This window comes from Carcharodon carcharias, chromosome 19 (assembly GCF_017639515.1).
Source record: "Carcharodon carcharias isolate sCarCar2 chromosome 19, sCarCar2.pri, whole genome shotgun sequence".
NCBI classification, from domain to species: Eukaryota; Metazoa; Chordata; class Chondrichthyes; order Lamniformes; family Lamnidae; genus Carcharodon; species Carcharodon carcharias.
This window is the reverse complement of record NC_054485.1, coordinates 33,794,197-33,818,563: the sequence shown is the minus strand read 5'-3', so window position 1 is coordinate 33,818,563 and position 24,367 is coordinate 33,794,197. Positions and strand designations below refer to the sequence as shown.

Below are 24,367 nucleotides of genomic sequence, written 5' to 3'. Positions count from 1 at the left end.
AATTTCAATTGTGGAAATGACATTACTCAGCACACAGCAGTGACAATACAAAGAAATATTCATAATCTCTTACAAAGGTTTAACAAGGACTATAAATTTCTTTGAAAAAGCAGGTTTAATCCTTTAAAATTTGCAATAACATTTGAACACAAAATTAAAATATTTAATGGTGTGGCAATCTGGTAAGTATAGAATGCAAAGATCAGTCCTTGCCTTGAGGGTATGACTCCCATCCACAATAGTGACTGGAGATTCAGAGACAAAAATTTGATGAGCAACAGTGGCCACTTTTAAAGAAAACTGAAAAAAAAGATCTCCAGTAACATCATTGATGACAGTGGCTCCACAGTAAACAGTGTGCTGCTTAATCCCAAGGTAAGTAATATGTTGATAAATCTGACCCCTCACTCCTGCACATGGAAGGCTCAGGTTACAGCTGTCAAGCCTTTGTGATGTCACTACTCCTGGTCTTTACTGTGGAAGCAAGCAGTATCACTACAATGGTCAAGAAGCAATAGAAATCCATCTCAAGGGTCTCTCCAGTAGTATAAAAATGCTTTTATTGAAATATTCATCAAAAGATAAAGTCTGAACAGACCGTCATTTAAAAATGAGAGAGGTTTATCAAGACAAGTACTCTTGCTAGATTTTTTGCACTCTTTCAGCATTTGTAATTATTTATTACTTACGTCTGATGGCTGGCTGGTCGCCTGGTAACATTACACACACGGTACTTTCTCCTCATAGGTCCACAGTGAGTTACTTCAACCTTCAATCCTGTGAGAAGTTTGTCAGGAGAAGGCAAAAAGGGCAACTGTTACAAACCAATTTAACTGTAATCTCAATAATGGAAAATAGATTGAACACTAAAAGTTCAAGCTACAAATGAGCTCCAAAAGAATGAAAAAATATATACTTAATTTTCATGTTCCACTTCACTAATTTTGGGATTGCTCCCCACTCAGTAAAACACTTCCTTTAGAAATTGGGAATGGAAAAAGATCTGGGCCACGCCCTTTTCACAACTGGCTCAGAACATACAATTGACTAACAGAGGTAAAAATCAATAGGTGGGAGTACCACGGTTGTTTAATGAATATTAAATATTCAGGAAAAGACAATATACCAATCAACCCAATATTATGAATTCCATAAATGCTGTCATTTTCAGGAAAATTCAACAGTTGTCTACATAAAAGAGCATGTTTATATTTGTCTTAAAAGCATGTACTTCCAATACTAGGCATTCCTCGTCGCTTAAAATCAGACATACTTCTGATATAATAGGACATATCTTCATTTTAGTATATTTTCAGAAGATTGGTTATTTTGGGTCTGCAATCTCCATTGCAGCTGCTCCAGTGATGCAGATTATAAGAACTATATATGTGTGCAGTCTTTAGAGCGCATAAAGGAGGCAGGAAAACAGAACAGAATTGGCACATCCATATTAACTCAAATGAATAGGCTGAAATTACAGCCCACATTAAATACTACTCTCGAACACACCAGGCTAAAAGCTACAACCAGTGTTGTGGATTTTCAGAAGACAGTCAATATAGTGACACACAGGCAGTTTATTGCAAAACTTCATACGTGATACAAGAGGAACTGTAGGAAATAAGCAGAATGTTGGCTGATAGACAAAACACTGGGTTAATATGTGCTGTTTGAATGGGTGAAGGGCTGGATGTAGTGGACTCCAGGATTACTGCTCAGTCCACTTCAGCTTTTTTTAAAAAAAAGATTTTGCTTTGGTATTGGGAGCATGATATTAAAATGATACAGGAGTTGGGGGAGTGGGGTTGAGCAACACTGAGGTGGCCACAGATTAGCAGACCGGATAAATGAAATTCAATGCTGAGAAATGAGAGATAAAACTACTTGGGAGGAAAACGAAACAATAGGAGTGTATATACTTCCAAGACAATAAGGAATGTGGGCAAATAAATACCTAAGGGGTCAAAAACATAGGGGAGAATTTTCTTCCCGTTGCGGGGGTTGGGCGGGAGCGGGCGCCACCATTTTACATGGATGGGCCAATTAAGACCCGCCCAGCATGACACGCACCTGGAAGCGTTGAGCGCTCCCTGTGCAGGCGGGTTGCCTGAGTTGGGCCTGCACTCTTTCGCGCATGCACCATGTGAAAGAGCGCAGAAATCTCCCCGAGGCACAGAGGAAATTAGTTTAAGTGCAAAAAAATTTAAGAAAGGAAAAAAAAAATTTAAGACATGTCTCCTCGTGTGAAACTGTCGGATGAGCTGGGACATGTCCATTAATTTTATTAAAATTTTTTATAGAAACCTTCATGAAACCTCACCCCGCCCATGGATGAGGTTCCAAAAACGCAAAGGTCGCCTGGGCTCTTCGGCTGCCCACCAACCTTAAGGTTGGATGGGCAGCTCAGTTTATTGATTTAATTGATGATTAGCTGGTCATAATAGGGCTTTGACAGTTCGGCGGGCGCACAATCGAGTCAGCTGTGCACTCGCCAAACTGACAATCTGAATGTCGCGCGTCACCGCGCATCATTTTACGGCTCGGCAGACAGGCACTGCCCCTGCTTGCCGAGCTGAAGATTCTACCCTTAATGTCTGAAAGTTCCAGTGCAATTGAAGTAAAAACAAAGATAAATTGCATTTTGAGTTTTGTAAGTAAGAGCAAGGTGGTAATGCTAAGGTGCGAGGGGCAATGGTTTGATTTTCAGGAGAAACTTAAAATATTGGGAATATTTCCACTGGAGATTTGTAAAATTATGAAGGATTTTGATAGGATAAATAAGGAAGGGCTATTTCTATTGGTTGAGCAGTCAGTGAGGGGGAAACAATTTAAAATTGTTCAGGTGAAGGGGGGTTAAAAGAAATTCCTTTATGCAGAGCATTTGTTATAGCCTGAACTGCTTTGCTACAGGGAAAGGGGAAGCAGTGACTATTGCATCTTCCAAAGGAAATATGAGTAAACATTAGAAACAGTGGATGACACATGGTTATGGGAAAGAACAGAGCCAGAAGAAAAATTTTGGATTATTCTGGCAAATAGCTGGCACACATGAGGGAGCAGTTCGGCCCATTGTTTGTGCTGAAAACCAGGGCCCGGGAGAGGAGAGTACAAACAGTGCTAATCAGTGGGGCCTGTGCTCTAGAGGGGCCCTGGGTCATTGGAGTAGACTGTGTCAGCAGCTGCCCTGGCAAGCGGAGCGGGCTCAGCAGTGGCCCATTTGTTGTGCAGTGTGGTGCGTTCTACGATAGCTTGCCTGTTAATTCACATGTACCTCACATGCTCTGACATTCATGGTTAATAGGCAGAAATTGCAAAGTGTTTTATTTTTCTGACCTTGAATAGTAAAAGTTCATTTCTTTTTGTTGAAGACCCATGGAATCTTGTGGTTTTATTCAATTAGCAAGTGTCTTGAACCTCAACTTTGTCTACTTTAAACAATGTGTTATTGGTCCCTAACTGGATCTTACCAAAAACATGGGGGTCTGATCTGGTCTGGTGCAGGCTCATAATACCTGGCATTCTGGATGGTCCGTGTCCAAAGCAGTCAATCCGGTGCATGGACCATTCCAATTGACGGACTGCTCGGCTAATGACTGCTCTTGTTCTGAGCAGCAATCATTGGTCAGTAGGATGTAGCAGATTCCCCATTCCCTCCTTCTCTTGCCTACCTCCTTGTGGACTTCTGTTTGGGTGCTGCTTTCGTCCCTGGCTGGAGCCTGGAGGCTGCTGGAATGCAAGTTTAAGTGGTTCTACATTTACTTTACTGCACCCTGCCCCCCCAGCACAGCTGAAGGCTGTCCCCTTCCTCTTCTCCGAGTCCTGAAGCTCTCCCCCAATCCAGTCCCTTGAAGTCATCAATAATGGCGTAAGTGGCCCAGAGACGTTCCCCTCATGAGCTGGCCACGACCCCCGCAGCGCATGATTCCAGCTGACAGATCAGGCTCACTGCAAAGTTATGGGAGGGAAATCACAGCTTCTAGCGCATGTGAGAACACAAGTGAGCAACCCTTCAGTCTGGGAATTAGCATCAGACCCCTGACATACCAGGGGTATACTGCTTGGTGTAGACACACACAAGCTCCTCTTCCTCCTTACCCAAAAACCTTTCCCCACACTGGGTCGGGGGTAGGAAAATCCAGATTGAAAGGCAATCCACTTACGACACCCACTTTTGTATGAACTCGGTCGAGGTCAGCTTGGAGTGTGCGCCACCAGAGGCGAATGCAAGATCGGTGTTACTTAAACCCAACTACCTTAGCTTGGCCCCGGTCCCCTTCCCCATCTCTGGTGACCAGGACTTGGGCCTGGGCCTAGTCTGTTTCTCTCTAGCTTTGTTTCTTAAGTGAAAACGCAAGAAAGGTTTTATTGGTTAGCTCTGCTGTTTGGCACTTTCTGTTTGTCATTTTCATTAATTACTCATTTTTAAATTGTCGATTTATTGTTTTGACATTGATTTTTTTTGCTCAGCAAGTTGTTTATGATTTTATCATACCCTAACTTTTTTTTTTGAAATTGGTATTTAATATTGTGCCAAACCAGATCTCAGGCAGCTGCTAATGGGTTTCTTGCTGAAGGGGAATGAGAGGCTCACAAGAGTCTGATTGCTTTTTGGAGGGCTGGCAAAAGGGGTTATCTTTGATCCAGCAGAAACAGAAAGTGTTGAAAATGCTCAGCATATCTGGCGGTATCTGTGCAGAGAGAAACAGAGGTTAGTGACCCTTCGACAGAACTAGTGCAGATTGTGAACCTGAAACATTGACTCTGTTTCTCTCTTCACAGATGCTGCCTAGCCTGCTGAGTATTTCCAGAACTTTCTGTTTATATTTCAGATTGCAAGTATCTGAACACTTTGCACTCCTGTTATATGCTCCATGCTGGGCTTTTGTAAGTGCGGTTAGTTTCAATTAAAAACGAGAAAATATTTATCACGCAATGCAAAGTGTAATTTTTCTGTTAACAAAGCTCACCTGTGGATAGAAATAGCACATTATTGTAAGGCAATTAGTTGGTGCAAATTTACTGGAAAGTTTTGCCATTTTTAAACTTGGAAGTGAAGCCAGGAGTCATGTGCCAATAGAATACATCACTGTTAGTTCTATTTATTGTCATTTCTACATAGGATTGTTGTTTGAGGTGCTTGTGAAGTTCAAGTCTTTTGAATGTTGCTGTCTGGATAGGGCCATGCGTTGGTTGCATAATATGAATGATCAAGTTGTGTGCAATTGTCTGACAAAGCCATGGTTGTAAAGTATATCATACTGAAGCTTGAGCTTTCGATGGGCTTTATAAATAAAGGCATACAGTACAACAGCCAAGAAGTTTTTCTAAATATTTGAAATTTTCAGATCAGCCACAATCTTATTGAGTGGCAGAGCAGGCTCAAAGGGCTGAGAGGCCTACTCCTGCTCTTAATTTGCATGTTCGTATGCAAACCTGTATGAAACAGTTTGACCCTACTGTGACTATGATTCCCAATTCTAGATACCTGATGGAAGTTAGGCGACAGGGGAAAGGTGTGGAGATAAGGGCCCGGAAACAGGAGAGGCACCAGGGCCCATGGATTTCTCTCCCTGGCCCTGCTGAAAGCTCCAGTAAAGTGCTAGAGGAAGGGAGGAAGAGATATGAAATAAGAGGCCAAAAATGTACTAAAGTAAAAATACCTGCCAAAAAGAGTGATATCTGCAAGGATTTTTATTTTGAAGAGATAGATGAAGAGTCATCAAGCAGTTAACTTTGACTGCCCTCTGAAATAACCTAGCAAGCCACTCAGTTATATCAAATTTCCAAAATGAAGAAGAATAAAACCATATGGAAACCATATGGTCTATGACCTGGGCATCAGATCAGAACCTGATGAAGGTATAACCTACACAATTGTCCCTGTGGCACTCTCCTCACTTAAATCTGGGAACAGGTGCCGATGTTGGGAAACATCACAAGAATTAATAATAATTTTAAAAACCGTTATCAAGGCATAGGATTTATAGAGTCAGCTTGTCATGAGAAGGCTGGTACAGCATGAATGAAATTCCATTTTCACTGAAAGTGGTGATCAGTGGATGGCGCTCTTGGTATGGTTATTTCATTTTCATACAGGTTGATATACTCGATGAATATGAAAGAATTTTAAAATTATCAGAAAATATATTGACAAACAAGGGAGCTGGCATCGTCAGAGGCTATCTAAACTTCTGCTAGATGACAAAATGATCCTTCAATTAAACTTTCACCAAATACAAAACTGCAAGTTATTTGTACTTATTTGTATTTGCAACTTTTTACTACTTCACTACCAAGTATACCCATTAACTAAGTTTTAGAAAAATGTCAACATAAAATTATAAAGGATTAAGAAACAGAACAAACATGAGAAATCCAATATCAATTACAAACTCAGTCATGGAAATTATTAGAGTTTGCGGCGATTTCAAAAACAACCGTGGTCTTTCGCTAAATGAATTGGTCAACAAAATGTTTGCAACTTACCTTTTATCTCTTTGGTGAATTTGACTCGGTGGGAATCAGTCAAAGGTCGTGGTTGTTCATCAATGTTATGAATGTCTAGAACTTCACACATGAACTGAATTACAGGCTGTGCTTTATAAAAAGCAGTGGCAGAAACTAGAAAGAAGAAAAAAATTAAAACATTGTAATGAAAGAAATGACAATACAAAGCAATTACTAGGATTTTCTTTGTAAGATTTTTAAGATGCACATATGAAAAGGAGCTAATTAACCAGTGTTAGAATTTAAATTAGACTCAATTATTTAAATTGGACTGGGGGAGGGTACAATCCACAATATCAAAACGAAACTTGGAAGTGTAGTGTACAACGAGGAAAATGGTAATATACTTTAAGTGGACATGGTGAAATGAGCAGACACAGGACCAATTCAATGCAGAAAAGTATGAAGTGAAGCACTGTGGTAAGAAGAATGAGGAGAGATAATACAAGCTAAATGGTGAAATTTTAAAAGGTAGCTCAAGAACAGAGATGCCTGAGGATGCTTGTATGCACAAATCTTGGAAAATTAAAGGACAGGTTAACAAAGGAGTTAATAAAACATATGGGAGCCTGGGTTCTATAAATAGAGTGCAAAATCCAAGAACTTATTCTAAGCCTATAGGATCCTAGTTTGGTCCCAGCTGGAGTAGTATGCGCAGTTCTGGACATCACACCTCAGGAAGGACATAAAAGCTTTGGAGAAGGAATAGAAGGGATTTATGAGAATGCTTCCAGGGATGAGGAATTGCTGTTTTGTGAATTGACTGGAGAAAGTAGACTTTCTCCTTCAAGCAGAGCAGGTAAAGAATAGATTTGATAGTAGTGTTTAAAATCATGAAGAGTTTAAATAAAGTATATAAAGAGAAACTGTTTCCAAAGGCTGAAGGGTTGATAACCAGAGGGCGCAAGGTAACTGGCAAAAGAATCAGAGGCAACATAAGGAATAACTTAACAAGTAACGTGAAGTTGGGATTTGGAATGCACTGTCTGATATGATGCCAGATACAGTTTTGATAGTAGTTTTCAAAAAGGAATTGGGTAAATACTCGAAAGAGAAAAATTGCAAGGATATGGGGAAAAATGGGTGAGTGGGACTAACTGGATTATTGTTAAAAAGAGCATGTGCAGACTCAATGGCCTACATAGTCTCCTTCTGTGCTATATTATTTTACAATTCTATGGAGTTACTTCATCCTCCTCCAATTCCTCCCAGACAAACCTCTATAACATTGTAAGCATATCAACAGACTCATTCCATTAGGTTAGCATTGTTTTCTTAACATTCTTCAGTCACATTAAACTCCTGAGGTGTAAACACAGCTGTGTCAAGAGGATACCATTAAAATAGAAGAACATTGAAATGCTTATAAAAGTCGACAAATGTAAATTATTTTTTTCTTGAGGGTGAAAAAACAAAAAATTGGGAGTCACATTTTAGGGATTACTTCTAGAACCCTGCCTTGAAGTGTGCGCGCATTTCATCTCCACCAGTCCCTTCTGATATACCTTACTACAGCTATTACTTCTCTGGATATCAGTGCACATGCTTCAAATCAGATATGGAATTGTATGGCTTCCAGTAACAGCAATCAAACCTAAGCATTGGTCCTTCTTCCACATAACAATGTAATATTGTTCTTCTGATTATCTGTTGGCTAAAGAAACTGCTTAATGCATTAACTTATACAGCACAAATATTCCCAAGTTTTATTCCTGATCAATGTTGATTTGCCAATTTCAGTAAGAGCAGTTGTTGTTAACACTACAAGTGATCTCTGTGCCCATGCAGTTGGAAGTAGGAGGAAAGGGAAAGAGAAAAATCAGCCAGGGTTCTTCTACCTGATTACTTTTCAGTTACTCCAGCATGAAAACATATGTAAATACAGATGAGCTCAGGATTGGAATCAGCTGTGACACCCTCCAGCCGCAACAGTCTGCTAATGCTCTCAACATAAATTGCTACATGGAGGCTGACAGTGCCTGTGCAATAGTACTGAAATAAGAATCTGTGTAATTGTTATAATGCAGTAAGAATGTCCCAAGCCATTTCACAGGAATTTTAATCAGACAAAATTTAACACTGAGGCACAAAGCGATATTAGTACAAGTGACCAAAAGCTTGGTTAGAAGGGCTAAATTTTCAGAAGTAACTTAAAGGAAAGAGGTGCAGAAAGGCTGAGAGATTGCTGACGTTAATTCCAGAGCTTCAGACTAGGCAGCTGATGACACAGCTACCAATGGCACTCTGATGATAATAGGGGATTTCAATAGGAGGTGATAATGAAGTTATCCTTCAATTTTCTTTTTCTTACTCATGATATGCAACATTTCCCCTCCCCAACTGAAAGCAAGAATTTAGTCATTTAAACATGACAAATTACATGGCGGAATGCAATGGTTCTATATCTTTCAATTCTACATTTATTTTATCACAGATACTGAATTATGACACCTTTACTGCTGCTAATGGGGGTTCACAAAGATGCAAAGGAGAGAATTACTGAGCAAGTGAATTTGAATCAGTCAGGAATAAATTTTGTACTTGAGTTATTTGGGTGTCTGACTCTACATATAACAAAAACCAAACAAGTTCCACAGAATTATAAATTAGCAATTGAAAGGATCAATAATGTTCCCAGGCAGAGCCAGTAATCCTTGTTTTGTTTCTCAGAGGCAAAACTGGCATGTCATTATCATTGCTGCCAAAGTGAGGTCTGGCTTACTGTCATTCCTGGCAATCGGCCACATCTGACTAATAATTTATTCTAAAAAAAACATAATAAATTATACAACATAAATAGCTCACTGGGGGTAAACTAGTGCTAACCAAAATAATTTTTAAAAGTAGCAGTTAATCTCTTAATTTTGCATGAAAGGAACCAAGACCAAGTGTAACCTTCAGATGAATTACAAATCAAAGGGCAGAGAATAATTGGACTAGACAGCATAAGTGAAATTCATCCCCCACTTTAAAGTCATACATGGAATCTTTTTCATTTGCCATTATAAATTCCCAGGTTCAAATTCCTAATGGTAACTACCTGTGAAAACTCACCATGCTGTAATTAAACTGCAGAACCTATAGTGGCAGTGGGAGAAGGGGCTTGTAGAGGGTACGGTAATTACAATGTGACAAGCTTAAGTAGTCATTTTCCGTTAGGAATATTGATGTAAGGATTTATCATGCAAGATTATAGATTACACAATTTCTATAACAAATATGGGCACAAGAAAAATGGCATTATTTTTATTTGTGGACATACTAATAATGCAGATCCTGAATGTGGAAAATGTTACTGCTATATCTCAAGTTGAATTAACAGTTACACTCACTCACAAAGATAATGTCACATATTCTCAATCTGACAGAAAAGGGATTTTTAAGTTTTGTTTTCCTTACTTATGTACTAATTATAGCTCAGTGGAATACAACAAAGCAGGAACAGAGGAAAAATAAGTACTTCATCCCACCTGAAGCCAAAGAATGGAGAGACCAGAAAGAAGACATAACATAATTGTGTGAAAAAACTGCTAAACACAAAATCAAAATTGCACTATTCATGTCCTATGAAGGCTCAATTTTAAAATGGGTGCAGTGTCAAAAATCTTTCCACTTCATGGCTAAATCAGTCTAATAAATTTATGAATTTAATCTTTCAGATGAAAATGTTTAAACTGAGGTTCCATTTCCATCTAGGATAGATATAAAAGATCCTATGACACTATTTGAAGAGAAGCCGGAGAGTTCATCTGGTATCCTGGCTGACAATTATCCCTTAAACATTAATATGGATTCTGATCATTTATTTCAATGTTATTTGTGGGACCTTGCCATGTGCAAATAGGCTGTCATGTTTCCCTGCATTACAAGTAACTACACTTCAAATGTACTTAATTGGCAATGAAATACTTTGGGACACTCTGAGGTTATGAAAAGTGCAACATAAATGCAAGTTCTTTTTCTTTGTTCAATTCAATTTGGTGCTGCAATCCATATGTCTGGGGAAAACCACTATTTAATTAAAGATTTCCTTACTTTCATGCAGTGAATCATACAACAAAACTGAGTCATATTTCCAGGCAACACCCACCACTGGCAGAAAAAATGTCAAAGCAAAAACTAGCTAAATTTGCTACAATAGTAATTCTTAGCGCTTGCACTGAAGCTCACAATGTTGCATAGTTACAAGTCTTCCCCTTTGTTCTTTAAGGCTTGCATTTATGACAAAATTTCCCAGAATATGTTCAACCACAGCTGGAGATCTTAATTAAGGTGAAGCTATGATTAGAGATGAATATATATCATGAGTAGGTTGCTGACAGAATAGCATAGTAAATTCCCAGCAATACAAATACACGCATTTAAGAAAGTCATCACTCAGAGGAACAAAAACTTGAGTTTTGTGGATTACTCCTACAAATCAGAAAAGAACAATGATTCCTTTTCTTTGCCCAAAAAACTACCACACTTCTAAACATTCTGCATTAGTACACATGATCTAGTTGGAATACCAACAGAGATTATTTACACACTGCTTTAGCTTGTGGAATCTCTCCCAAGGAGTTTCATTGCCTGAAATTTATTTCCTGGTTTACAGAGATTTAGACATGGATTTGATCCCAAATGCTGACCAAATCTCAGCATTGCTGAGAAAATGGTTAATTCCAGGGTTTGGTCCCATGCAGGCCTTTCAAATTGTACAGCTCTTCTATACTGTCATTAACCATTATAATCAGTTTCACAAAGCATCTGTGTTTGCTACAATTGCTTTTGGTTGCAACTGATTGCACCATCCAATGATAGCACCATTCATGGTTATGTCATAAACTTTGTCTGTTAATTCAACTCCCTCACCTTGCAATTTATTTGATGTACTTGGTTATAACGTTGCGCTTTCTGCAAGGGAAGCAGGATAAAGTCAGTCTTAAGGATCAAGGCAGAAACCATTACCTTAGCAGATCTGACAATGGTTTAACTCGACTTATGGGCAACTTGCAATTAAACACTTGTTTAAAAAGTTTTGTATTTAACTGATTTTTTTTTATTTGACTAACCTCAGAATAACATTTTATTATGATACACTTATTGAAGAATTGCAGTAGGTGCAAGTATAATTGTTTTGATGTTACAATCTATGGGTATTGTACCTCTTTTACTGGTTGACAGACATTTGTTCAGGTCAGTGACTGCCAAATTATTTGTTAGTCTGTACAAATGCGAAGATGCAAAACCAGCTGCCAACTGCCAGGAAACATGACCAACAGGGCCTGGGAGAGGGGGTTGCTAATCACCGGGGCCCATGCCTCTAGGGAGAGGCCTGGGCTCATTGGCTGACAAGCCTGTCAATGGGGATGCTCAGCATCCAAAGCAGCCAATCAGGCATGTAGACCATTTGATTGACAGGATACTTGGCCAATGATTGCTGTTGTTCTGAAGGTTTACTTTACCTCCCCACTAAAGGCCCTATCCCTTCATCTTCTGAGTCCTGAAGTCCTCCCAGTCCTTCGATGTCGTCAATGGTGGAGTCTGTGGCCCATGACCCTTCCCTTCCCAATTTCTTCTCAATGTACGGAGGGGAAGGGCCCGGGCCACTGACACCGCCGTCAAGAGGCTAGACTGGTGGAGGACTTCAGACTTAGAGAAGAGGTTGGGAGGGGAAGGGCCCTGGGCCATGGTTAGTGCAGTAGTAGGCAGAGGTTTTACTTTTGAGTTCTGCAACTAACCCCTTCAACATGAATTTTATCTTAGTTCTTTCTTCAGGTTAGTTTTTCCATTGGCCTGACTTATTAATAACAAGTAGTAACAAAAGTGAGTAGTGGGTTCCTGATGTTCACGTTTGTATCCCGGAATATGCACCACCCTCCCTTTCTGTTAGTGAGGTGGGCTGATTGAGATATATTTGGATTAGCGTAGCTATGCTTAAATTTTTAAAATAAAATAATTTTTGCTAAGCAAAATAAAATACAAACTGATTGCACCTACCTACTGAACTTAAAAATGAAGGAGTGAATGAAAGAGATGTGCAATCCTCAGTAAAGTGGGATATTTGTTTTCCTGAGCTATCACACATTCCAAGTCAAGCATTTCAATGATCAGTCCCTTTAATGCGCTTTCGCAGAGTTGTCGACCAGGGCTTGGGACAGGGACAAATCTCTGGCATAGGTGGACAGACTATTGGCAAAATGAGGAATTTCTATCAGTGGCTGCCGAAACCGTGATATCTGACAGCCAGTCAGGTGCAACTTCCACTTTCTGTTCCTCCAATCACAGCCTCAGATTTTCTCTGCCACTATCCGTCCGCTCCCATTTTCCCAGTTGGGTTTTGATTTTCCGCTCGAGTCCATCTTTCGCTGCTTTTACTCTCTGCGTAGTGGAGAATCACACGCTCCTCAGCTCAGTGGTTAAACATCCTTTTACCATCAGATACACATAATTGAAAAGGTGGAGCAGAGCAATGAAAAAGCACTGAAACAAAACCCTAACCCTAATGGAAAAACACAGAGGGTTCGACAGGTGGAAGCAGAAAGTGACTGGAGCCACCTGGTGACATGTTATTGTCAGAAGACTTTTACAAAAATTCAGATAATTGAATGCACCCAGTAGAACATCTGAATCCACCTGGACTTCTAACAAAATACCCAAGCCTAATGTGCCCGATGTAAACAAAGATGTGGAAGTAGTGAGGAACTCGAGATGGGGCAGGAAGACTATTCCTTGAATCAGCAATGCATGAGGTTGCTTTCCGACTGGTCTGTGTGAAGGAATAAAAAGAGCCCAGAGACAATGGTGTGTCAAACAGTGGTTTCAATCCTAACACTAAACCTAACTGTAATATTGTCAATGATATACAGATTTAAAAAAAACTACCCTAATGTAACTCCAGTCTAACCCCAGCCCCAAATAACATACTGAAACCACAACGATCAATGGGCTTTATAAATAGATCATAGAGTACAAAAGACCAGTAAGGTTTTTTTAAAGCTATATGAAACAATTCGACCCCAATGTGACTATGGTTTCCAATCTGGGGCTGGGGTTAGACTGGAGTTACATTAGGGTCGTTTTTTTTTAAATCTATATATCATTGACAATATTACAGTTAGGTTTAGTGTTAGGATTGAAACCACTATTTGACACACCATTGTCTCTGGGCTCTTCTTTTTATTCCTTCACACAGACCAGTCAGAAAGCAACCTCATGCATTGCTGGTTCAAGGAATAGTCTTCCTGCCCCATCTCAAGTTCCTCACTACTTCCACATCTTTGTTTACATCGGGGACATTAGGCTTGGATATTTTGTTAGAAGTCCATCTGGGTGCCCAAAGGATGAGGGGGAGGTGGAATGGAGTTAAGGGGCCCAGAAACAGGAGAAACACCAGGGCTCATGATTTCTCTCTCTGGCCCTGATGACCAACATTGGAAGTGTCTGCATAAAGTATCAGTTGGTTTACCTCAGACTCTCTGGAGGCAGTAGTGTGGTCTCTGGTACTGACTTCAGCATAGTAAAAAAAGTACAGTCAATTTTAAACACTTAGAACACTACGCTTACTGCACTTTTCACTGATTGAAAATATTGAAAAATGTTAAGCTTCAAATATATCAAATGTACTCAAGTGACGATCAAGTAAAATTAGAGACACAGTTACATACCAAAGTATGAGTTTTCAGAGACACTCAGGCTTTTAACATTTATGCCATTTATACTATGTTCAACTTTTCAATAAGTTTGAAAAAATTGCATTAAAAAACACTCCCAACATGGCACTGAAAATCAAGAATGAAATCTGACACATGAAGTGGTAAATGACTAAACAGAGTTGAAAGAACCACAACTGCCTAGATTTGTCATAACCACAGAAACATTCCATTTGAATGAATCACACTTTCAACCTTCCTCTGAAATCACCGACTCCTGGTCCTCACCCACATCAGCTGATTAACATAACATTAAGGTAAATCAATAGACAGTAAATAGTAAGCAGTGCACATCTGTTTCTATGAGAGAATGCAATTTTATAATAACATAAAGTGTATGGGTATGGAGGCAGCCTGTTCCCAAACAGGTGTTAAAGCCCAAAATGATATGTAAACATATCAACAGGGGAGGTGGTGGTGTCTAAATCTCAGACATAGATACATATAAATAGAACACATTATATTTCCTTTACGGCCAGTTAAATGAATACAAATGCCACATATTAAACTATGTGGTGCATCACCACTCATCAAAATCACCTTGTTTGATTGCTGAAACTTGTCAATTGCTGTCCACTATGACAAACAAAATTTAAAAATTGGTTTAAACTCCTCAGTTATAACAGCAACAGTGCTAGGAGTGTAGCAGCAGAACTTGAAATCACAGTATCATTTTAACTCTTCAACTGCTACTGTTTTGGAACATTACAGGATTGTGCATCTTATTATACCCAGGTTTTGCTGGGATGCCTTCTTACAACCTAGTTCATCAAGAAAACTGAAAGGCGAGTGCTGACTTAACATGTAGAGTTGGTTAACTATCAGTTTCATTGTTTCAAGTTTGCATTCCAAAGCTATTGGCATTCATAAGAAAGTATCAAAAATTGTAAATGACAGGTCTTTATAGTAAACTAATGTTAAAAAAGCTGTACTAATGACAAAGCACATGTTACTTATGGAGGACATTTTCAGTTCAAGATTAAAATCTGGTTTTGTTTTCAGAGAAGGTGTTGCGCACTTAGTGATAACACATAGTATGTGATAAGTGAGGTTTATTTACATCATGTCCTGACTTGATGATATGCTTTTTGCTATCAGTGGTTTCAGTGAGTCATTCAAGTATCTGAAAAATCCTTCAAATAAAATCATACACTGTTCCACCAGATAGGTAATTTGAAAAATCTATGAATCAAGCACATTAACCTTCCCATTCTGGGTCAATTAAAAATATGTATAGATTCCTACTGAAAAGACTAGAGCAATACAAAAATGAAACCAGTTCTGAAATTTGACCAATTCAAAACTTGAATCTACTTCCATTGTACAAATCAGGAGAACAGTCTGAGCATCTGGCTTAAAATCGGTTTTGTAGATTTGCCTGGACATTGAATAGTTCAAAGTGTTGTTATCCGATGAATATCAAACAAAAAGCAACATTGCAATTTCCAAAACTTAATCTTAATTCTTCATACTTAGTCCAAATAGAAATACTTGTGTTTACTTCAACAAAATACTAAAAATGTCTAGGCAAATGTACAAAAGATTTTAAGCCACACTGTCCTTCTGATTTGTATAACGGAAGAAGATTCAAGTTTTGAATTAGTCAGACTTCAGAACTTCTTGAATTTTTGTACTCTTCTCTCCTTTTTTGTAGGAATTTATAGATCTGAAGAAGAAACAGACTCAAAACGTTAACTGCGCTCTCAGACGTGCTGAATTCTCCCAGCATTTTCTGTTTTTATTTCAGATTTCCAGCATCTGCAGTATTTTGCTTTTATCTATAGATCAAATTTTGATTCATCAGAAGGGAAAGGTTAATGTACTCGATTAAAGACCAGTTAATTATATATTTCCTGTCAAAAAGCTAAGTGACTTGGAGGGGAACATGTGGGTAGTATTGTTCCCATGCACCTGTTGCCCATGTCCTTCTAAGTGGCAGAGGTCACAGGTTTGGGATGCACTGCCAAAAAAGCCTTGGTGAGTTGCTGCACTGTCTTTTGGTACAGAGCACACACTCATGATGGTGGTGGTGGTGGAAGTGAATGCTTAAGGTAGTGGATGGTATACCAATAGAGCAGGCTGATTTGTCTTGAATAGTGTCCAAGTTTCCTGAGTTTTTTGGAGCTGCATTCATCATGGTAAGTGGAAAGTATTTAATCACAAACCCTACTTGGGCCTTGTAGGTGGTGGAAAGGCATTATGGATTGAGGAGGCAATTTATTCGCCACAGAATATCCAGCCTCTGACCTGTTCTTAAGATTCATTCTAGCACAGAAGGCTTTATGCCAGTTCTGTAGAGCAATCCAGTTAATCCCACTCCCCTGCTCGATACCTGTAGCCCTGCAAGTTTATTTCATTCGTGCCCATCCAGTTTTCTTTTGAAATCATTGATCATTTTCACTTCCATTACCCTCAAAGGCAGCAAGTTCCAAGTCATTACTATTTTCTGTGTAAAAATATACTTCCTCATATCCCCCTGCAGCTCTTGCTCAAGAACGTAAATACTTGTCCTCTCTTCCTTGTACCATCAGCTAATGAGAACAATTTTTCCTTGTCTACTTTATCCAAACCAGCCCTAATCTTGTACACCTCTATATCAAAGCTACCCTCAATCTCCTTTGCTCCAAGAACAATTCCAGCTTCTCCAACCTAACCTTGCAGTTAAAATCCCTCACCCCTGGAACCATTCTGGTAAATCTCCTCTGCATCTCCCAAGGACCCTCGCTTCCTTCCTAAAATGTGATGATTAGAACTGGATGTAATACTGTAGTTGGCGCCAGAACACAGTTTTATAAAGGTTCAGCATAAATTCCCTGTTTTTGTACTTAACACCTCGATTTATGAAGCTCAAGATCCCAAATGCTTTTCTAACCACTCTCTCAATATGACCTACCATCTTCAAAGATCAATGTACATGCAGTCCCATTGTTCCTGCTTTTTAGAACTGTGCCATTAAGTCGATATTGCCTCTCCCTATCCCATTTGGCAAAATGCATTATGTTATACTTCTCTGTATTAAATTCTATCTGCCCACTTGTCTGTCCGTTCTGCCAGCCTACCTTTGTCCTGTTGTAGATGGTTCATATCATTCTCACGGGTTTGCCATTCCTCCAAGTTCGATATCATTAGCAAAGTTTGAAATCTTACTTGGCATTCCAAAATCAAAGTTATTTATGTATACCAAAAAGAGCAATGGTCCTAGCATTGACCCCCGGGGAACACCACTGTAGGCACAGTATTTATATGGCTGGTCCATAAGTTAACTACCTGGTCAATGGTGACCCCCTCACAAAATGTCGATGGTGGGGAATTCAGCAATGGTAATCCCATTTAATGTCAAGTGGAGGTGGTTAGACACTCTTGTTGGAGGTGGTCATTACCTGACACTTGTGTGGAGCGAATGTTACTTGTCACTTATTAGCCCAAGCCTGAACGCTGTACAGGTCTTGCTGCTGTAACGATCCCCGTAGAGACCGATAACTTTTTTAAAAAAAGAAATTCGAACTTCCAGTTAATAGCTGAAAGGATAACAACAAGATTTCACATTTAAGATTTTTACTGTAACACCAAACTAAAAGCAACTTTGGTAGGCAACTTATACTCGAAATCTCAGAAATAAACTTTCTCCCCTTCAATTTTAACACAACTGGAAAAATCCATTTTACAGGTATACGTTAACACTGTTCTTTAAGTATGGTAGACATTCAATTCTCCCAGAATCAATTAAAAAATGATACTTAGCTCCTGAGGATTTACCTCCGATCTTATCCTTTCCCAGCCTGGAAACTTTTAACTCCAGAACTGTCTTTATGTTATGAGTTTTCCTGGAGACTTTTCCCTCTAGTTAAAGCTAGGCAAATCATTTAGCCTTGTGTTAACTCCGCACAAAATTGGTCTTTTCATTGCCGCATGGTGAACTACAGCCTCTTGTTGTCTATAGCTGCTCTCCCTTCTCCCAGATCCTGGCAGACTAACCTACCTATCTGATATTTTAGGCCTGTAACCCGATCCTTGCAAGGCCTCCTCTGCACCCTTTCCTATGGCAACATGAATCACATGAGCCTTATGGCCAGGTAGAAACAACGATTAGCTGCTCTTTGAAGACCAATTTTATCCTATCTTGGAATCAAATGGATAGTTCAAAGTAGACCCTTTTACAACCTGATATCTTTTACATTCCCCTGGGACTTGGAGACCCACAGTCTGCAAACCAGCATTACAGCTGCTTTTGTCATCGTCTGCAAGTGCGGATACCTTGCCCTTCCTCCCAGTAAAACAATCTGGGCCCTCCTATAATATTTACTGCCCCATTAACCAGACCTGTTGTCAGGTAGACTTTAGTATAGGTCACATGACATGCTTTGTTTTGCTCTAAATTTAAAGACAGTCCCAAAATAATAATTTTATAAACCTCATTATTGTAACACTGCATGCGGGCACAATCTGCTTTCTTTGCTGAGGAAATTCACATGGAACAGATCATTGCTCCACAAACATCCCACTTCTGACCTTATGATAAGGGGAAGGTCATTATTGAAGGAGTTGAAAATGGTGGCGCCACGGACCTGAGGAACTCTTGCACTGATGTCCTGGGCTGAGATGGTTGGCCTCCAACAACCACAGCCAGCTTCCTATGGGCTAGGTGGAGAGTTTTCCACCCGATTCCCATTAACTTCAATTTTAGGAGGACGCCTTGATGCCACACTTAGGCAAATTCTGTCTTGATGTCAAGGGCAGTCACTCTTGCCTCATCTCTGTAATACAGCCCTTTTGTTCATGTTAGGACCAAGGCTATAATGAGACCTGGAGCTGAGTAGTCCTGGCAGAACCTAGATGAACAGGTTATTGGTGTGTCAGTGCCTCTTAACATCACTGTCAATGACCCTGTCCAACACTATGATGATAATTGACAGTAGGTTGAAGGAGTTGATTGGATCTTGAACTGACTGCTCCATTAGTCCCAAGGTAGATGTGACTACTAAAAATATAGACAAAACTAAAGTAAGCCAAGGTAGAGACCGAAGCCCTATCAAAATGTATCAGATTCAAAAGTATCAATTAATTGAGGATTAAGTTTTAAATGCCACCAACACCAGTGCACTCTCACACCGCAAACTTCCCAGTGATAGGCAGGGTGCCTAGTGCTTGGAATGGGTAATGAGGTCGGAACCTAAAACTTGATTCGGATTGGCTGTATACGATACCAAGGTTCATTTCATCTCTTGCTCAGATTAGGGAATTGGCCCTGCAGAATATTACACCAACTTGAAACATGTAAATATTACTAAACAATTTATGCTAGATTATTTGATTCTTCATAGCAGTATACAATAAAATGAAATGTTCTGATCATGCCCATTTACTTACATTTAAGGCCTGCATCTTTTATTTTTCAATTTGCAGGCAGAGATAAGATGAGGATTAAGATGCTCATTATCAGCAGGTTCAGAACGCATGAGTAGGCACCTCATCTCTTCCATGACTGATCTTATTACAAAATGTAGCAAGTGCTCAAAAGTTTTAGGTAATGCAACTGAGTTGTATTTTTTGCAAACAATTTCAATTAAAACTAACTTAATGGCTCCAAACTTTAACTGCAAGAATTGTCAGAATTTTAACTTTGTACCCTTTATTTAAAAAAAAGTTCCTAGCTGAAGAATTAAGACCCTCCCTTTTCCTTGATAAAAGGCAGAGTCACAGTAGCTACTACTTTTAAAATCGAACATTGTCAGAGGTGCCTAATAATTTTTAGTACAAATGCTTGCAACTGTTAGAAATAGCATCTTCATTTGATGCCCTATTGCTTCCATTATAATTGCACCTGTTTAATTTTTTTACTCCTAGGAGGTCAAGAGCCAACATTTTACCCATTCTTCATTAAGAACATAAGAAGAAAATAAGAAATAGGAAGTGGCCTTTTGGCTTGTCGAGCTCACTCCACCATTCAATAAGGTCATGGTAGGTTTCCACTTTCATGCCCCATAACCTTTGACCCCTTGTAACTAAAAAATCCGCCTAACTCAGCCTTGAATATGATCAATGATTCAACCCTTACAGCTCTCTGGGGCAGAGAATTCCAAAGATTAACAGCCCAAGAAGAAATTCCTCCTCATTTCAGTCTTAAACAGGAAACCCCTTATTCTGAAACTGTGCCCCCTAGTTCTACATACCCACCATTAGCGGTAACAGCCTCCCAACATCTACCCCATTAAGTCCCCTCGTTTCAATAAGATCACCTCTCATTTTCCTAAACGCCAACGAATATAGGCCCTACTGCTCATCCTTTCCTCACAAGAAATCCCCTTCAACCCAGGGATCAACTTAGTGAACCTTCTCGGAACTGCCTCCAATGCAAGTATATTTAATTGAGACCAAAACTGTATGCAGTACTCTAGTTATGGTCTCACCAACGTCTTGTACAATTGCAGCAAGACTTCTTTACTTTTATACTCCATCTCCCTTGCGATAAAGGCTAACATTCAATTTGCTTTCCTAATAACTTCTTGTACCTGCATGCCAACTTTTTGTGGTTCATGTATAAGGCCATTTATATCCCTTTGCACAGGAGCATTCTGCAGCCTTTCTCCATTTAAATATTGTTTTTTTTATTTTTCATGCCAAAGTGGGCAACCTAATTTTTCCCCCACATTATGCTCCATCTGCCAATTTTTTTGCCCACTCACTTAACCTCAACTTGCTTTCCTAGCTATCTTTGTATCATTAGCAAATTTGACTACAATACACACTGTCCCTTCATCCAAGTCATTAATATAGGTTGTAAATGGTTGAGGCCCCAGCACTGATCCCTGTGGCACCCCACTAGTTATAGTTTGTCAACCTGAAAATGATCCATTTATCCTGACTCTTTGCTTCCTATTTTGTTAACAAATCCTCTGTTCATGCTAATATATTACCCCTACACCATGAGCTCTTGTGCCTTTTACCTGGCACCTTATTAAATACCTTTTGGGAATCCAAATACACTAAATCTACTGGTTCCCTGTTTTTCACCCTACTCGTTACATTTTCAAAGAACTTAAATAAATGTCATACACAATATCCCTTTCACTGAAGCATGTTGGTTCTGCTTGACTTTCTGATGATTTTCTAATTGCCCTGCTACTACTTCCTTACTAACATATTAAAGCATTTTCCCAATGACAGATGTTAGGCCAACTGGCCTATAGCTTCCTGCTTTCAGTCTCCCTCCTTTCTCTAATAGAGGAATTACTTTTGCAGTTTTCTAATCCACTGGGACATTTCCAAATCTAGGAAATGTTGGACAATTACAACCAAAGCATCCACCATCTCTGCAGTCATTTCTCTTAGGATTCAGGCCACCAGGGACAAGGAATTTGTCAGCCTTTAGTCCCATTGGTTTTTCTAGTGCAAGTGATTGTTTCAAGTTCCTCCCTCCCTTTTTCCCCTTGATTTTCTACTATTTTTATTGGGATGCTTTTTATGTCTTTGCCTTTCTGATCAGCCATTTCTAGCAGTACTAAACTTTTAGGAGTAGAGTTAAGAAGCACATTTTAATAAAGAAATCCTATTCTCAAAGCTTCTCAGTGAAAGCTGTAATCTCCCAAACTCACATTTGTCAGTTACCATTTCTTTATCATCACATTTTCTCTTTCAATTGTGCTATAAGTGATGTTTAGTTTATCCTCTTTTGGGCACTGAGGCTCCATTTCTCATCATTTCACTGATAAGAACAAAGTTATACTCTCCAACCCTTAATCAAGTCAAAGTTTCAATATTTACTCCGGACCAAATTGCTACCACTAGTACAAACTCAGGGAGTTACAGCTTACCAACCATCAGTGATGGCGTTTCATGTTGAAGTGACTTGTAATTGTAGAGATGGAAACAGAATAAAACTTCAGGAAGATATATTCCTGATTAAGTTTGTTATTCAGCAGCACTGCAATAACTAGTCCCAGAACTTTGTGATTTGTCATAGTAGCAAATGAATGCTAACCCTTAATTCTCCACATGGAGAATTTCTAGATTAGCCATGGAGGGAGTCATGGAGTAAAAACCTGGTATTCAACTAGCAGGGAACATTTTAAAGGGATGAAACATATTTTTGCAACCTCTCCACAAGTAGAACCCTGCCTTGTTGCCTCTAATCAAGAAACGCTTTGGGCATAATACACTGTGGCAAAGAAAGACAGCAGTCAAATATGCTTTGGTGTGGCCCACATTAGGACTGATAGAAAGTTAGCATAGAGTGGGCTAGAAATCACTTCAGTGACAACATAAAACAGCAGTACCGTGTTCAATAATACTTTTTCTTACGCAAGTTGTCTTTTTGTTACTTCTATTTGCATCATGCTACTTTATCAGATACATTTTAAGTCTGGTGGTTAATGATGTAAAAAACAATATTTTGACAAATCTATCAGAAAGGTTCTCTTTGGATGCATCACGTGCTGCAACTTTTTCTGAAATGTAAATTATTTATATTTTATGAATTTTTTGGGGGTCCTACAGTAGACTTGGAATTTTGTTTTACTATAAAAGCTGATAAGTTAAAATAAATGAGAATTCAGAATGGACTTTTTTTTTTAAAAAGAGCTGTGCTGGATCCATACCTCTCTAATCTCACAGCAATTGCTTGATTCTGATTAAATAGGTTTAAATATCCTCACTTTTGAAAAGGAAGTGGGTGGTGATGCATGTTGATTATCACCCCTAGGGTCAATTCCCATAATTAAGCTTTACCAAAATCCTCGCGGCCACACTGGTCCTGCTAAATTGCTTGCCTTCTCTTTGGTTGAAGATTGGTGTATAAGTCAAAAGACTTTTGTCCAAAAAGATGGTGAGGTTTAAAAGAAAAATAAGTAAATGTTTTTTGAGGAGATTAATCAATAACCTGGATTTATATAACTTTACCTTGATGGATTTCATGGAAGGATTTAAAGGAGCAGAGGGAGGCGGAGAGGTTTAGGGAGGGAATTTCAGAGCTGAAGGCCAACACAGCTGAAAGCACAGCCATAAATGTTTGAGTGAAGGGTTCTAGAAATATTCAAGATGCCAGGTTTGGAGGAGTGCAGAGTTATTGGATGGTTGCAAGCTGAAGAAGATTTCAGAGATAAGGGGTGGAATTTTACACCGCTGGGATTTTAGGGTCCTGCCAAAATCAATGGAGTTTTGAACAGCTTGCTGCATTTTACAGTCCCATCCCCACTGCGAGGGGGCTGTAAAATTCCACGCAAGGAAGGGCAAGGCCACAAAAGGATTTGAACACAAGGATGAGAATTTTAAAACTGAGTTGTTTGGGGCCGATTGCCAATTTCAGTAAATACAAGGATGATGGGTGACCAAGACATGGTGCAGGATAAAATACATGCATCAGAGCTTTGGATGAATTGAAGTTTATGGAGGCAAGAGATTTGGAGGCCAGCCAGAAAAACAATGGAATGGGCAACTCTGGAGGTGGCAAAGACAATGATGAAGGTTTTGACACCAGATTACCACTACTGTTTTTTTCATTTGTTCATGGGATATGGACATTGCTGGCAAGGTCAACATTTATTGCCCATCCTGAATTGCCCTCGAGAAAGTGGTGGTGAGCTGCCTTCTTGAACCGCTGCAGCCCATGTAGCGTCAGTATACCCACAGTGCTGTTAGGGAGTTCCAGGATTTTGACCCAGCGACAGTGAAGGAACGGTGATTTATTTCCAAGTCAGGGTGGTGAATGGCTTGGAGAAGAACTTCCAGGTGGTGGTGTTCCCATATGTCTGCTGCCTTTGTCCTTCTAGATGCTAGCGGTTGTGGGTTTGGAGGGTGCTGTCTAAGGAGCCTTGGTGAGTTCCTGCTGTGCATCTTGTAGATGGTACACACTGCTGCCGCTGTGTGTTGCTGGTGGAGGGAGTGACTGTTTGTGGATGGGGTGCCAATCAAGCTGATGCTTTGTCCTGGATGGTATCATGCCACTTGAATGTTGTGGGAGCTGCACTCATCCAGGCAAGTGGAGAGGATTCCATCACACTCCCGACTTGTGCCCTGTAGATTGTGGATAGGCTTTGGGGAGTCAGGAGGTGAGTTACTCACCACAGGATTCCTAGCCTCCATCCTGTTTTTGTAGCCACAGTATTTATATGGCTAGTCCAGTTCAGTTTACGGTCAATGGTAATCCCCAGGATGTTGATAGTGGGGGGGAT

At 39.6% G+C, this 24,367-nt stretch overlaps 1 protein-coding gene across 4 annotated transcripts in view; it reads right to left on the bottom strand.

Annotated features, from left to right (window-relative positions):
- The window catches only part of LOC121291918 (protein argonaute-3), a 162,247-nt gene that overhangs the window by 46,381 nt on the left and 91,499 nt on the right, over positions 1–24,367 (bottom strand). For 3 of the 4 annotated variants that reach the window (XM_041213584.1, XM_041213586.1, XM_041213587.1), the window contains 2 exons: positions 6,487–6,621; positions 690–792 (listed from right to left, as the gene is read on the bottom strand). In XM_041213584.1, coding sequence (XP_041069518.1) covers positions 690–792; positions 6,487–6,621 — 238 coding nt within the window. The remainder of the gene's footprint in view (positions 1–689; positions 793–6,486; positions 6,622–24,367) is intronic. The other variant, XM_041213585.1, reaches the window with a different exon arrangement.